General features: G+C 37.3%; 3 protein-coding genes across 6 annotated transcripts; 1 reads left to right on the top strand and 2 right to left on the bottom strand.

Annotated features, from left to right (window-relative positions):
- The first annotated feature begins 532 nt into the window (after positions 1 to 532).
- Positions 533 to 10248, top strand: CYLD (ubiquitin carboxyl-terminal hydrolase CYLD). Of its 4 annotated transcripts, XM_076136401.1 has the most exons (12): positions 533 to 704; positions 779 to 875; positions 1292 to 1565; positions 3223 to 3423; positions 3724 to 3923; positions 7195 to 7374; positions 7660 to 7815; positions 8473 to 8661; positions 8743 to 8851; positions 9057 to 9190; positions 9272 to 9455; positions 9648 to 10248. In XM_076136401.1, exons 2-12 carry the CDS (start codon positions 807 to 809, stop codon positions 9815 to 9817), a joined length of 1866 nt encoding a protein of 621 aa, XP_075992516.1. In that variant the 5' UTR covers positions 533 to 704; positions 779 to 806; the 3' UTR covers positions 9818 to 10248. The 4 variants fall into 4 exon arrangements, with proteins under 4 accessions (XP_075992516.1, XP_075992517.1, XP_075992519.1 ...); XM_076136402.1 differs by lacking the exon at positions 779 to 875 and having other exon boundaries at positions 9648 to 10240; XM_076136404.1 differs by lacking the exons at positions 533 to 704; positions 779 to 875 and adding an exon at positions 2008 to 2155 and having other exon boundaries at positions 1431 to 1565.
- Positions 4493 to 6692, bottom strand: LOC142987562 (myrosinase 1-like). Its single transcript, XM_076136405.1, has 6 exons — positions 6636 to 6692; positions 6416 to 6555; positions 5674 to 6338; positions 5141 to 5449; positions 4798 to 5036; positions 4493 to 4681 (listed from the first exon to the last, which is right to left on the bottom strand). The coding sequence occupies exons 1-6, from the start codon at positions 6659 to 6661 to the stop codon at positions 4525 to 4527; spliced, it is 1536 nt and encodes a 511-aa protein (XP_075992520.1). The 5' UTR covers positions 6662 to 6692; the 3' UTR covers positions 4493 to 4524.
- A 75-nt stretch (positions 10249 to 10323) lies between the features above and the next one.
- LOC142987563 (protein O-glucosyltransferase 2-like) lies at positions 10324 to 13916 on the bottom strand. The gene is made up of 6 exons (XM_076136406.1): positions 13506 to 13916; positions 12708 to 12916; positions 11871 to 12327; positions 11532 to 11769; positions 11002 to 11301; positions 10324 to 10702 (listed from the first exon to the last, which is right to left on the bottom strand). Exons 1-6 carry the CDS (start codon positions 13661 to 13663, stop codon positions 10583 to 10585), a joined length of 1482 nt encoding a protein of 493 aa, XP_075992521.1. The 5' UTR covers positions 13664 to 13916; the 3' UTR covers positions 10324 to 10582.
- Positions 13917 to 14019: the final 103 nt, after the last annotated feature.

Here is a 14019-nt window from a genome sequence, read left to right as displayed (position 1 = left end):
TGTGGCAGAGGTGTGACTTACACCCATTATGTTACGCCATTAACAGTATCAATCAATGTAATAGCCGGCCGCGATACTAAAATCCGAGCTACTATTAAGAAATATTTTATTAGAAAATAACAATAGCACTTTGTCTGACCCGGGAATCCATTCTGAGACCTTATGATCAACATAACCGACTGCGCTATATAAATTCAATATGAGTGTATTGAATTTATAAATCTATAATGGGTACCTATGTAGTTACACCTAAAAATAAAACTTAATCTTACTCGAATTGTGTTTTCTCTTTCCATTTTTTACCCGTTATTATTTAGATAGGAAAGTGCCTTATGCTCTTACCTACTGGTTAATCTCAAAAATATGTATAAATTATGACTCTTATACGTGTATATTAATCGGAAAGTGGAGGCAAAAGTTATAGTAGGTAGTCATTACTATATAGATAGTATTGCTTCAGTCGATTTTTTTTTTAATGACCGCAACAGTATTATATCTTATCGATATATTATTATCTATGGACACTCTGCAGCTGAGTTGACGTTGCATTGACAGTCAGTACAACAGAGTTGAATTTTATTTGTTTACTTTTTTCCAATAACGTATTGTATTTTGTTGTAAAGTATACTACATAGTTGGAACAATAAAATACCAAAGCTTGTCAGTTTATACTTTAACTTTATTTATGACTGCTACTATAACAGGTTAGTTATTTACCACCAAGAAATATGTAGTGTTGTTTGAGGTCAAGAAATAATTAATTGTATATTCTTATTAGAATTTTCCCTTATTCTTCGCGTTCGAGAATGAATAATGGTTCAAGTGAAAATCCTTCAGAAAACAATAATGTAGATCACACCAGAGACACCCAGCAGGTTTCTAATATATTCATATTTATTTGCAAGTTTTTGGTTTTTGTCACAACAAATACAGATTGGAGCACCACTTTAATTTATACAACATTAACAAATTAATGCTAACTTGTGTTGTGGTCTAATATGGTATGAGTTCCTATTAATACTAATAGCTAACTGGTATATCACATTAAGTTGCTTTTTACAAACATGTTTGACTAATTGATTTGGATTTCTAGTCAATTAACTCCATGTTTGATTAATTTAATACAATTTTCTAACCGTTTACTACATAAATTTTAATAATACAGGTATTAGGTATGTATGTTTCATACTTTTGCATGCTAATTTGTGATGTGCAAAGTTTCAAAATAAAGTTAACTGTTCAGTCCGGTTAATGAAATATTTTTGTCTAACAATACTCTTTTGATATCCAGATTGATCTATTTAATCTAATCGGAGGAAGCTGGCCTCCAGCCCCACAAGGCCCTGTGCGCAGTGAGTATGGGTCAGTGCCCCGCAACTACAAACACACTATGCATCGTTCTTCACAAAATGAGCGAGTCAAATCAGTAAATTTGCTGGCTCATTTAGCACCAGAAAGACGACGTGTCAAACCAAGTAACAACGTACAGCCATCCACTGGCATTGAAGAATCACGACAAAAGATGGTCCATGATACCAAAAAAATTGAAACTGGAATCCTAGTTGGTAAGTATGCTCTTCTTTCTATTTTATAGAATAAACCGAAGAGGACATATGCATGTACCCTACAGAAAAAGGTATATCCTTGTTCATTGGAATGCTATAAAAAATATTATACATAATGTCTGTTCGAAATGAAAGTAGTGGCAAGCTATTGACTATATGGTTTATTTATTTGGGGAATTGTTTATTTAAAGCCCAGGGGTTCAGAACATGAGTAATAATGCTCCCTAGGGGGTGCCAGAGCCATTTGTGGGGAGCAGTAGCAGAGGCAAAGACAAAATAATAACAACTAACAAAAAAAAAATCTTACCAAGTAATGAGAAGGATGTTCTATAAAATAAAAAAGTAAAATTAGGTGACCAGATTTTATCAGTACTGCCAGGAAAATTCAGTATACCTAATATACAATTTATATATTTGACAATGTTTTCTTCTTTATTTACAGACAGACAGACAGTTAATTTGAGAATATCGAAATTGTATTAGCATATTAGTGAACACACTGAACTCTACAATTAAAGATATAAGTTACCACATGATCTTGACCAGTTCTTCGACTTTATGGAAACACTACATAACTCAAACTATAAAAAGTAATATACATTTTTCTTTCTTTTCTCTTCTATTTGTAGCATTCATAGTCTTTGCGCCGATGTTACCTAACGTCGATTTTTGGTACAAAGTAATTAAAGATTTATATTGATAGTCATCATTATAATATGTTTAATGATTTCACATATTTATTTACTATCACCAAGCACATAAACACGCACATTGTATGTAAACCTTGCCTGTATCTGTGGTTTTATTTCAGTTCCTCTAGTTTCTAATTTTAGTTTTCAGTAGAAGCGCGGTACGGCCGGCTTGCTAGCGTGTCCGCTTGTTTAACAAAATGTCGTACTATTTACGTGATTTACCTATCGACGAAATACCGCTTTGTGTTCTCGAATGTGAAGAGTGTACGTTCATTTTTCTGCTTATAATAGCTGCAAGAAAATCCTCCATTGAACTGTCGGTAGACCTCAATTGGAAGACGCGGTACATTTACTTCCGGATAGGAGTTTATTGCTCTGTATTCAAAACAAAACGTGGACATTTTGGCGCTATTAATAGGATTTAACTTCTTACCAGTTTAATAATAATATAATCAGCATGTTTAAAGGGATCCTGGAATGATAATAATATGTCCACCTACTGTAAATTTGCTATATTACGACAAACATATAAGTACGGTCGTTATAATATATGGCTAAAATACGTCTTAAAGATATATGGCCGATATAGGGCTACGGCGACTGCCAATTTCATTAAAACCAGCCAACTGTGGAGGACTTTGGTTAATAGTGTCCAAATGTGTGTACAATACACAAATAAATACATTCTCAAAGCTCAGTGAGATGGGTAACCGACAGGACCAGTGAGAGGTCGATCGCGATCTCCGAGGCATACCATACCACTCTTCTAACTCCGGGAAATTTCTGAGAAATTCTTAACAGAAAAACTAGGAAGCAACTTTTTTTTTGCCCCACCTAGGCTTTGAACCCGAGACAGTTGCATACACTACCGACCGCGCTTGTACTTTTTTGTTAACTTCAAACTTTCTTATATACCTATTTTTTGTAATACCGATTATTATAATGAATCTGTGATATGTTTTCAGATATATGTAACAGTGATGTCGCGGGTCCTGATGAGCTCTACGACTCGCCGGCATTGGGCTCGCCGCGAGCGGCTCCTCCGCCGTCCAAACCTTCCCCGGTACATGTTCCAGAAGACATCGGAGTCGGTTCTTTGGTAGAAGTCGCCACAGATGTCGATCAACATTACTATGGAGTCGTTAGGTGGATAGGAGTCATTGATGGTAAGTGTTTGATATTAAAGACCTCTGATTATAATAAAAATAGAAAGATAAATGGCCTATCTTATCCCCTCCAGTTGTAAGCGTCGGCGACGGTTAGTTTATCATACAGGTAATATTACTATGATACAGTTTTGGAATTCGGGACTGTGTTTCGCTTACACCTATAATATCTTATGACGAGTGAGCTTCGAAGGAGTTTTTCTCCTAAGAAATCACAGTTACCCTCCTACGAAACGCGTCTATTTAGCATTTCAAACTCATAAAGTAAGTTAAGGCTAATGAGAGTGTCCTTCGGTTCAGACACGGCGACGGCGGGCGTGGAGCTGGAGCAGAGCGTGTGCGGGCTGGGCGACGGCGCGCGGGGCGGCGCGCGCCTGTTCTCGTGCGCGCCGGGCCGCGCGCTGTTCGTGCCGCTGCCGCTGTGCCGCCGCGACGCGCGCTTCCGCGACACGCCGCCGCCCGACCGCGCCGACCTGCACGACGCGCACCGCTCCGATCAGGTCAGCATATACTATGCGATTGTGATGCTTTGGGAAGGAAAATAAGTGTTCTTCTAGGATCCAGTTACCCTAAACCGGAAGACTACAGGTTACTACTGCATAGCAAAACTTTAAAGTTTAGAGTAGCGAAGGATGGGATGACACAATGGATCAGGAATGGTCGAAGTGTCAGCCAAACATTAACCGGCACCCCGACCCATATAAGGTGACCACAACCGCTTCGGTGATCACAATGATGACTGCCCCCGTGGTGCAGTGGCTTAGGTCGCCTAGCTGCCATTGCGTCGGGAGGTCGTTTGATTCCTACACAGAACAATAATTTGTGCGATCCACAAAAAAATGTTACGGGTCTAGTTGTACTTTGTGTCCGTTGTTTGTATGTTTGTAAAAGTCCTCGCAAAATAAGAGCAATTCGTAATGCGGGAGTTGTCTTTAAAAAAAAAAATGGCATAAACAAATCACTTAAGGTGTCGAATTTCGTAGGAGTCAAAATATATCGGTCACCCTATTCGAGTATATTTTGATAGAGCAAAACTGATTTTGTGGGTTTGATAAATCGATACAGAATGTAGTATAGTGATAGAGTTTATTTTACAATAAATCACAGTTCGTCGATGGTCATAACGGTATCGGTGGGTTCGTAGTGGAAGTCCAACGAGTGTGTCTTGACAATTTCCTTGTAGACGAACGCAGATTTACGCGGCGTGCGTGTGCGCTCGGGATCTTCGTAATCGACCTCGTAGAGTCCAAACCGCTCACTGTGAAATTCAAATAAACATAAGTTAAAAAATTCTGGACGCTATAAAAAAAATCCCGTACCATGAGCATAATCTTTGCTTAGATAGTATGGTGCTATAAATCTGCAAAGACTTACATATATCCTTGCATCCATTCGAAGTTATCCATGAGGCTCCAGAACGCGTAAGCTCTAACATCGGAGCCTTCCTCTATAGCGTCTAACATGGCAGAGAGATAAGTCCTCATGTTCTGAACGCGGTCGTCGTCGTTCAGACCACCGTGGGTAGCGAAGCCGTTCTCACAGATAAACACTGTAGGATTGTTGTAGTCTTCCCTGATTTTAGTTAGAAGTTTATAGAAACCCCAGGGTATTGACTGAAAATTAAATATCACTGTTAGCAGTTTTTGCAAAATTTTGTCGTTTTTCATATCATGTTTAAATAAAGAAAATTGTTTAAATTATACAAATATAAAGTTACCTTCGTAAAATCAGATTCGCCAATTTTGTATTCGTCGGTTTGATACATAATAACGCCCATGTCATCGTAAAATGAAGGAGATTCATAATATCCATTTACAGAATCATTTCTGTATACAAAGTTAGTCGAGTAGTGATTAAGTCCGAATATATCAGCGGTGTCTCGCACGTAGTCTACTTCTTCAGGGGTGAATTCAATCAGTCTGGACCTAGCGAAGCCTTGCTCAGCACTCTTTGCAGCCACCCTCTCTTTAACAATTGGAGGATAATCTCCGGTTTCAGAGAATATTGGATGAACGTAGAAGGCCCACTGAAATAAATGTTCACAATTAAGAGAAATGTGATTAACTGATTATATCATGCATAGTACAGAAACCATTGGCAGTAAGTAGGTATGGATGATAAATGTCAAAATCATTAAGGCAGCCTCGACACAGCCACATGCACTAAGCCAAAAATATTACGGTGTGAATTAGAAAAAAAAAACATTAATGACTAGAAACTATTATTTAAACGTAATTGTCACAAACTTACCATAAACTGGTTACATTCTTCGGCTGCCTGGATTTCATTCTCAGATTCTGGCTCGTACCACTGAGCACTGTATGCTATGAAGACAACACCATTTTGAGATGAACGGAATTCATCATCGTAAATGTGGTAAGCCCTTGCGTGGGCCATAAGTAAATTTTTGCCACACATATATTCTGCTATACCCTTCATGTTGAGACGGGGCGCTTTAGTTACATCTCCGTACCCCTGATAGCAGACCTGGTATGGCTCATTGATTGTCATCCAGTATTTGACTCTATCGCCGAAGAGCCTGTAAGCGATCCGCGCATAGTCACCGAACCAATCCACAATGAAAGGGTTGGTCCAACCTCCCAACTCTTGAAGTTTTTGCGGCAAATCCCAATGATATAATGTGATCATAGGTTCAATGTTATATTTCAGCAATTCGTCTATTAAATTATTGTAATACTGCACACCGGCTTCATTTATTTCATCAGGGAAGCTGGTAGGCAGAATACGCGGCCATGATAACGAGAACCTGTAGAATTTGATTCCTAATTCCCTCATCATTTCGACATCTCGCTTGTACAAGTAATAAGAATTATCGGCAATATCTCCATTGGAACAATCCTTAATAAGGCACGGGTCGTTGTGGGTCATATGATCCCAAATATTCGGCGCCTTGCCTGAAATTGAATATTGTATTAGATTTAGAAATCTATTAAAGTAATTATTATTGATATCATAAAATAAAAATACGCACCATCTACATCCCACGCGCCTTCAACTTGGTAAGAAGCTGTTGCAGTTCCAAAAAGGAATCCTTCTGGAAAATTTCTTACATCGTGTCGAGCGCTTTTTATTTTATGACTTTCGGTAACAGATATGCAGAATATTAAGGCACTGAAATATAATACAAATAAATATAAACAACAAATATATGAGTCTGAAAAATACTCGAATGATTTTATATTTGTACTTACAATAATGTGAGAAACCGCAACATCATTGTGGTAGCGAATTGGCGATTCGCAGATACCACTCGAAATGATGCTGCTAGTACCAGTATATATAGTCAGAATCCATCAATCTATACTCAAGATTATCTTCGCGTGAGTGTTTTTTATCTTAAACTATTGGTTGTTCAACTCGTCAAATATGTTGGTGGTCGAGATTAAAGGATTACATCACTTAGATCTCGAAACCAACAATGCTTATGAGTGTTTTTGTGTCAAAAATACTAGTTATCGTAGATGTTATCTTTATTGATTTTAACGTTGGCTGTTTAAAAAACACAACTAGGTACTTGAGGAAAATACACCTCAGTTGTTTATGCACTTTCAATTCATATTTTTTTACTGCTTTCTCTGACCAAAATTCGATTTTTAGGTAGAATTCCTACTGATACCCATCAAGGGGCACTAAAATTAGTATAGGACCGGAACAAACAGCAAAGTTCTAGCATCTAGCAACATAAATTGGCCATTTTTAACGGAAATTAGACTCAAAGACATTAAAATTTTTTGTTTGTCATATTTTTAGCCGGACTGTCCAGTAGTGCCTGGAGTGGTAGCGCCGCTAAGTTCGCTGGGGGAGCTGGCCGGCAAGAACCGCGGCATCCAAGGGCACCACAACTCGTGTTACCTCGACGCCACGCTGTTCGCCATGTTTACATTCACTAGCGTGTTTGACGCGCTTTTATATCGCCCACCAGAACCAGAGGTACCTAAACCTATTAACTACTAGCTTCTACTCGCTTCGTCCCCGTAATAAAAGTATGTTATGCTAAGTAATAGATAAGTATAGTCCTAGGGGTAGTTTAACAGCTTATGAATGTGCCAGATAACCTATCATAGAAAAATTACATGTGTATGAAAAAATCCTAAGAATTCCTGCACCTAACAGCTAATCGATAGTTATCCAGACGTGGTGAAACCAGACATTATAAAATTCAAATATACAGCCTTTGTCTTCTATTTGCATTTTAATTATGATTCGTATCTTCAGGATTCCCCGCACTACTTGGAAGTACAGCGTGTTCTTCGTGAAGAGATCGTAAATCCCCTCCGCAGACACGGCTACGTGCGCGCCGACAGAGTTATGAAACTGCGCACACTGCTCGAGCGACTGTCTGACGTGCCAGGACTGACGTCTGAAGAAAAGGTATAAGCTAGGCTATTTACTATTATAATGATATGGGTAAAGGTAAGTGGATGTTTTTTTAAAATATAACCCATATATGTAGGTACCTAATGTACCTATAGTCCATCTTAGTAAAGAGCCTTGTACATCATTTTCGCAGCTGGAGGAAGTGTACAAAATTCAGAACTTAGAAAAAATGTAGTCTAATGTAGATGACAGTGACCTGTTTGTTACAGCTACTTTTTATGGAAGTATACAGAAGTATTAACTACAAACTAAGTAAATTAAGGCAGTGATAGCCGAGTGGTTTAAGTTGGCACCTCCCACGCTAGTGGTCGCAGGTTCGAATCCGAGGCAACACACCAATGACTTTTCGAAGTTATGTGTGTATTAGAAATAATTATCACTTGCTCTAACGGTGAAGGAAAACATCGTGAGGAAACCTTGCATGCCTAAAATTTGTTTAATACATTTATTGAGGGCATGCAAAGTCCCCAACCCGCACTTGGCCAGCGTGGTGGACTCAAGGCCTAACCCCTCCCCCTAGTTTGGGAGGAGACCCTTGCCCTGCAGTGGGACAGATATGGGTTATTAAAAAAAAAAAAAAAAAAGTAAATTATGCATGTAAAGGCTCTCTATCAAGTTTCCGGACTATAACAGATAATTGTTGTTTATTAGGATCCTGAAGAATTCTTAAACGGATTAGTAGCACAGCTATTACGAGCGGAACCTTTTCTTAAGTTATCGTCGGGACAAGAGGCATTTTGTTATCAGCTCTTCGTTGAGAAAGACGAGCACGTGTCTGTGCCCAGCGTGCAACAACTTCTGGAGCAGTCGTTCACCACTTCTGGTGTCAAACTTAGTGAGGTAACCCTATTTACATTTACGCCATTTTAATCTCGACAATCATCGAAAATAGCTTTACAATAATAAAATATTACTTTACAGGTCCCAGCGGCATTTATAATTCAAATGCCTCGGTTCGGCAAACAATACAAATTGTATCAGAAAGTTCTGCCGTCGCCTCTACTGGACGTGACGGATTTAATCGAAGGCTGTAAGTATACCCGTAACTTGAGCATCACTTCTATATCGCTATAGATCATTGACATAACTCACTAAATAATGGTCTCGAAATAACAATTTTTCTTTTTATAACTTCAGCTGTAACTATGCACAAATTACGAAGAAATTGTGTTAAATGATATTTTTCTTTATAAATTGTTTACTGGTGAAATGTAAGGTGTGTTGTATGTGGGCAGTACCGCGGCAGTGCACGGTGTGCGGCACGCTGGCGCGCTGGGAGTGCGCGGCGTGCGGCGGCGCCGCGCTCGAGGCCGGCGCGCTCTGCGGCACCTGCCTGCGTCTGGCGCACGCCACCCGCCCGCACCATAAGGTATACAAAGAAACATATGAGTCACATCAATACCGTTACTCTAGTTAATATGCTTTACTACATTTTTACCGTTTCGAACAGGCTACCCCTCTAACGGTTTGCGAGGAGTTCGTCAACATTTTGGAGTCGTGTCCCGTTCCCCGCGTGTACATGGAACTGTTCGCCGTGCTGTGTATCGAGACGAGCCATTACGTGGCCTTCGTCAAAGCGGGAGTCGGAACCGACGCGCCCTGGTGCTTCTTCGATTCCATGGCCGATAGGAAAGGTTAGTTGTATTTTTTATATCATCATTGTACTCTCTTCTTCGTCTAGCCTTTGCCCCTTATGCGTTAGTTTACATTTCCAATAGAACTAATTTACATATTAAATTAAATTCAATGTCCAAGATAAAAAAATATACGTCGGAGACTACTTAACTACTCCTCGTAATCTTATATACACATGTGGTGTGGTGCAGGCGAGCGCAACGGCTACAACATCCCGGAGATCGTGTGCATGGAGGAGCTGGGCGCGTGGCTGAGCGAGGGCGCGGCGCCGGAGCGCCCGCCGCCCGCGCACGCCCGGCGCCTGCTGGCCGACGCCTACATGTGCTTCTACCGCAGCCCCGACGTCGCCATGTACCGCTAGCGCGCGTGCGCCTTGCTTTGTTATCATACGCGTTATTTAAATATATTATATTTAATTATCTACCTACATATAAATAATTATTGGGTGTATTTCATTAACCGTGGGCGATTGTTTGGAGTTTTAAACACATACAGCTACATAGGAGCGTAATTGCCAGTACCATTTTCTGTATGAAATGGAAAGTTTTTTTTTTCAAGACTAGTTACGCCCAATGTAAAGACACTGATCGTTGGTTCCAATATCATATCTTCAGATTAGGATAAATAATCCTATTATAGGTTTCATGGTAACATCTATTTCTGTCTACATAAGTATAAGCTTATCTAGATAACATTGGAACTGGCACTAATATATTGATTCTCATATTATCCTCATACTAGTCCCTAGATAGGTCTTCATCCAACAACATAAATGCATTCCAACAACGTAAATGACATTCAAGGTTTTGTTATTGTAATTAAGTATACCACAGAGATTATAATATGTTACAAAAAAAAAAAAATATCGAAATTGTTAATAAATCTTTATTTTACAAATCTATTAGTTGTACTAACTGTTAAAACAATCACTTAAATAATTATTTAATATGCTAATTTGATCAAGAACACATTTTAAATATTTTTACAAAAACTTTTAACTGAGATTGTAATGAGATTATAAAAGTATATTATTAACAGTTGACTAACGTCTTTGACGATATGTTACGTATATTTAGCAGTAAATCTGTCAGACAGATTAATTTTGGCTTTTGTATGGCCACCATAGTTACAAATCATCGCGAATCTTACGCTCTATAGAATCACAGTTACATTCGAAGGAAGGTTGTGGAACATGCGTCATTCCTTCTTCAACTTCTACCTCACTTTTAATCCGCTTACTCCATTCCTGAAAACGATTTAAATAAACAACTTTTATTATTTTAAATTATTGGAGAGAGAATATAGGCTAACAAATTACTGTTTGTTTAATTATTCTTTGGGAAACAAACAGCTTATAAACAGTACAATATAGGTTAAGTGGAATACTTGTACCTTATAAAGCCTAAAAAGTGTCCGAGATGTTAACTGTATGACTGTTAGTTTCGTAAGTCGTAACTGATTTAACATACTTAATATTTTAATGAACAAGATGATTTTCTCTTTTTTTGCAAGATGTTCTATGAACCATAATAAAAATAAACATACCCAAAATAGTGCCGCGTGATAACAAATCACGTGCTGTGGCAGCAAATATTGGTTAGCATAATTCTTCGCATTAATTGCTATTTGTTGCGCTTTATCATCGTTGTCCCGAGCCCATTTGACTCTATCAACTAGATCTGATAAATCTCTGGCTATTGGCACGTAATGTTCCCAAGCAGTAAGTTGACTGTAGAAGTGTTCATAATATGGCGAGTCTTGTTTAAGAACCATTCCGCCGCCCGCCAGTAAGTACGGCATTCGATACGCTGCTACCGTCCCGTCAATATTTATCTGATATTTATACTAAAAAGAAAATAGCAATCTTAAATACAAAGGATTATAAAAAGATTGTGAAATTATGTATTATTTCTAATGCTATGAAAGTCAGTCAGTCAGTTTATGAAAAAATAGAAAAGGATCTTATCAGATGTCCATAGTGAAAAGGTGCCTGCATTGTAAATATCATGTACATCACCAATTTAAATAATGTAGTTTCTTTCTAGTCTATACTATATAAAAAAAAATATGCTTACATCAAAGAACTTAAAGAACGAAATGTGAGGTTGCTTTGGTCCATATTGTTGCTCTTTGTCCCTGAAGAAGAAGAAGTTTGTAAGGGATGCATTAAACAAATCGGGATTAGCTTTTGCGATATCAATCAGCTTCAAACGTTCAGCGCGCGAGTCGCGACCGCGCCATACTGCTCGAGGCTCACGCTTCGACCATGCCAGTTCTGCACCACCTTGCACTGACAAAGTGTCTAAAGTTACTCTGCAATGTAAAACAAACAGACCATGACACAAAAGTATTTTTGAAGAAGTAATGATTTTTGTTCACTTCTTGTAAAAAATATTGATTGTTCTTGTTCTTACCTTCCCATATTTTCTAGAGTAGATTCTGTCAAGTCATATGTTGGCATGACTATATCAAAGTAATCACCATTGCCACACCATGAGAATATGGGCAGAACATCATCATGTTTGTGCACAAGAGGCCAGTCCCCAAGGTTAATGATTAATTCTATATTTGGCAACTTTACTTTTCTTGTAAGAGATAATAAGATATTATCAGAAAACATGTTAAAACCAACATGCTTTCCATAACAGTTTCTATATAACTCATTATCTTTAATGATGTAATGACAAAAGCTGGTACTTTCAGGATGATGATATTTTTTAATTATCTCTTTTACTTGTTGTTTCATATCTAAATCCTTAAATGGTTTAAGATCTTGTTGAATTTGATCATATTCTTGGTTACAACCATAATCAGCAAACCACTGTTTAAAATCAGTCTTAGGACAATCACATTGGTCAGGATAGATGGGTCCTGTAAAAAATAATAAATTAAATAAATATAACCAAACTCTGGGCTACTATTGAGCAATATTCTAATATAATTTAGAAAATAGATACTACTTTATAAAGATATACTACTAGTAGTTTATAACCAACCATTAAGTTGGATGGGGCAAATAAAATTCATCTTCCTTCTATATTTTTCCAATACTTTTGCGCATACATATTTATTGTGTGCTACACCTAAAAAATATAACTTGTTCACTTTTAATTAAAATCAATCCTTCACAAAATAAGTTGGTATCATATCTACACAAAACTACACCTACACTAAAGACACCTTAGTTGGTGCAGGAGGTGAAAAGGTTTGATTTCGTAATTAAGACTATATACAATGAAATACATAAATACCTTTAAAAGTAAATGGTGAACCGCTGACATCTTTCTTTTTATAATAAACATGGATTGATAAATGGAGGCATGTTTCATATAGTTTGTAACGAACTATAAATGTGCCATCTTTTCTATCCAATTTGTTGACCCAAACTCTACAATGCTTGCTTGAACTGGATCTACCTTCTATATCCACAACTAAATCTTTAGCTAATGTTGGAGTGTACCTGAAAGCATATGAATTAGTTTTGGATACCAAAAATAATAAACATTTTCTTTAAAATGCTTTATGATTACATCACCAATACTTATACGAGTAAGATAATTTTATATGAGTAAGAAAGATGAACACTAGCTAAAAAAATATCAAGCTCTGTCCATCAGTTTGATCATAAAAGGTGAGCTACAGCCTGACTAGCAACAATATCACTCATATTTTACTTTTGTTTCCTAGATTAAAGTTATTTTTTTAGTCTATATTCATTGCATTGTACTCTTATTCTGTTGATTAAAAGAAGTTTAAGTAACATGTATAGAGGTTTTCATGATTTATCATCACAAGCATCCAACTGATTACTATTACCAGATTTAGTAAAATAATCTGTAGTATGTAGGTTCATAGAGACTACCAAAGTTTTGAACTTCTTTTTATTATTCCTAGTTTCACCGCCTCTGAACAAAAATCGGCTACCGGTTTAGCACAACAAAACTAATTTATATCGGGTTTCTCATATCTTGAATCTCCCAGTCTTTAGTCCAATAGTTTGTCTGTAAGTAGTGAAACCGGCAAGGCACGTTAAGTAAATAACTACTTACGACTGTTCATTGATAGATGTAAAATTGATAAAGAAATATCTCGCCGGCATTACAATAGATTGAGGTGTTAATCCAGGTCCTGTTATAACTATGCCATCTTTTTGAGATTGAGATAACACACATACACATAAAACTATTAACAATATTTTTAAAACCATTGTAAAGGAAGTAGCACCTGTTCAAAACAAACAAGTACCTTAGTATATTCTACTAAATGACATATTTGACACTTGACAGATGGGACACATATTTTTAATCTAATATATCGCATCCCCGGTGCAATACTGTCACTTATGCAAAAATGTAGTTTTTCAGAAGAAGCATTTAAAACGTTGACACTTCACACAACAATGACTTTGTAAGATATCTATAGATTTGTTTTTTTTTTACAAAAGTGACAGTGTTGCACCGGGAGTGCGATATATTGTTTACGATTAGCATATTTTAAAAAGTAGATATATTAGGTATATGCAGAAAGGCAATCATTTAGATAATTATATAACTTGAGAAGAAT

This window comes from Anticarsia gemmatalis, chromosome 3, assembly GCF_050436995.1.
Source record: "Anticarsia gemmatalis isolate Benzon Research Colony breed Stoneville strain chromosome 3, ilAntGemm2 primary, whole genome shotgun sequence".
NCBI classification, from domain to species: domain Eukaryota; kingdom Metazoa; phylum Arthropoda; class Insecta; order Lepidoptera; family Erebidae; genus Anticarsia; species Anticarsia gemmatalis.
This window is presented reverse-complemented; position numbering and strand designations above follow the sequence as displayed.

Excerpts from the sequence above, each read along its gene's own strand:
- CYLD (XM_076136401.1), top strand. The coding sequence starts at position 807 with ATGAATAATGGTTCAAGTGAAAATCCTTCAGAAAACAATAATGTAGAT. Across the intron at positions 3,424-3,723 it reads GTGGATAGGAGTCATTGATG|ACACGGCGACGGCGGGCGTG; the intron begins GTAAGTGTTTGA and ends CCTTCGGTTCAG. Across the intron at positions 7,816-8,472 it reads GACTGACGTCTGAAGAAAAG|GATCCTGAAGAATTCTTAAA; the intron begins GTATAAGCTAGG and ends GTTGTTTATTAG.
- LOC142987562 (XM_076136405.1), bottom strand. The coding sequence starts at position 6,661 with ATGATGTTGCGGTTTCTCACATTATT. Across the intron at positions 6,556-6,635 it reads TTGCGGTTTCTCACATTATT|TGCCTTAATATTCTGCATAT; the intron begins GTAAGTACAAAT and ends ATTATATTTCAG. Across the intron at positions 6,339-6,415 it reads AGGCGCGTGGGATGTAGATG|GCAAGGCGCCGAATATTTGG; the intron begins GTGCGTATTTTT and ends ATTCAATTTCAG.
- LOC142987563 (XM_076136406.1), bottom strand. The coding sequence starts at position 13,663 with ATGGTTTTAAAAATATTGTTAATAGTTTTATGTGTATGTGTGTTATCT. Across the intron at positions 12,328-12,707 it reads TTCACCATTTACTTTTAAAG|GACCCATCTATCCTGACCAA; the intron begins GTATTTATGTAT and ends TATTTTTTACAG. Across the intron at positions 11,770-11,870 it reads ACTCTAGAAAATATGGGAAG|AGTAACTTTAGACACTTTGT; the intron begins GTAAGAACAAGA and ends TTTACATTGCAG.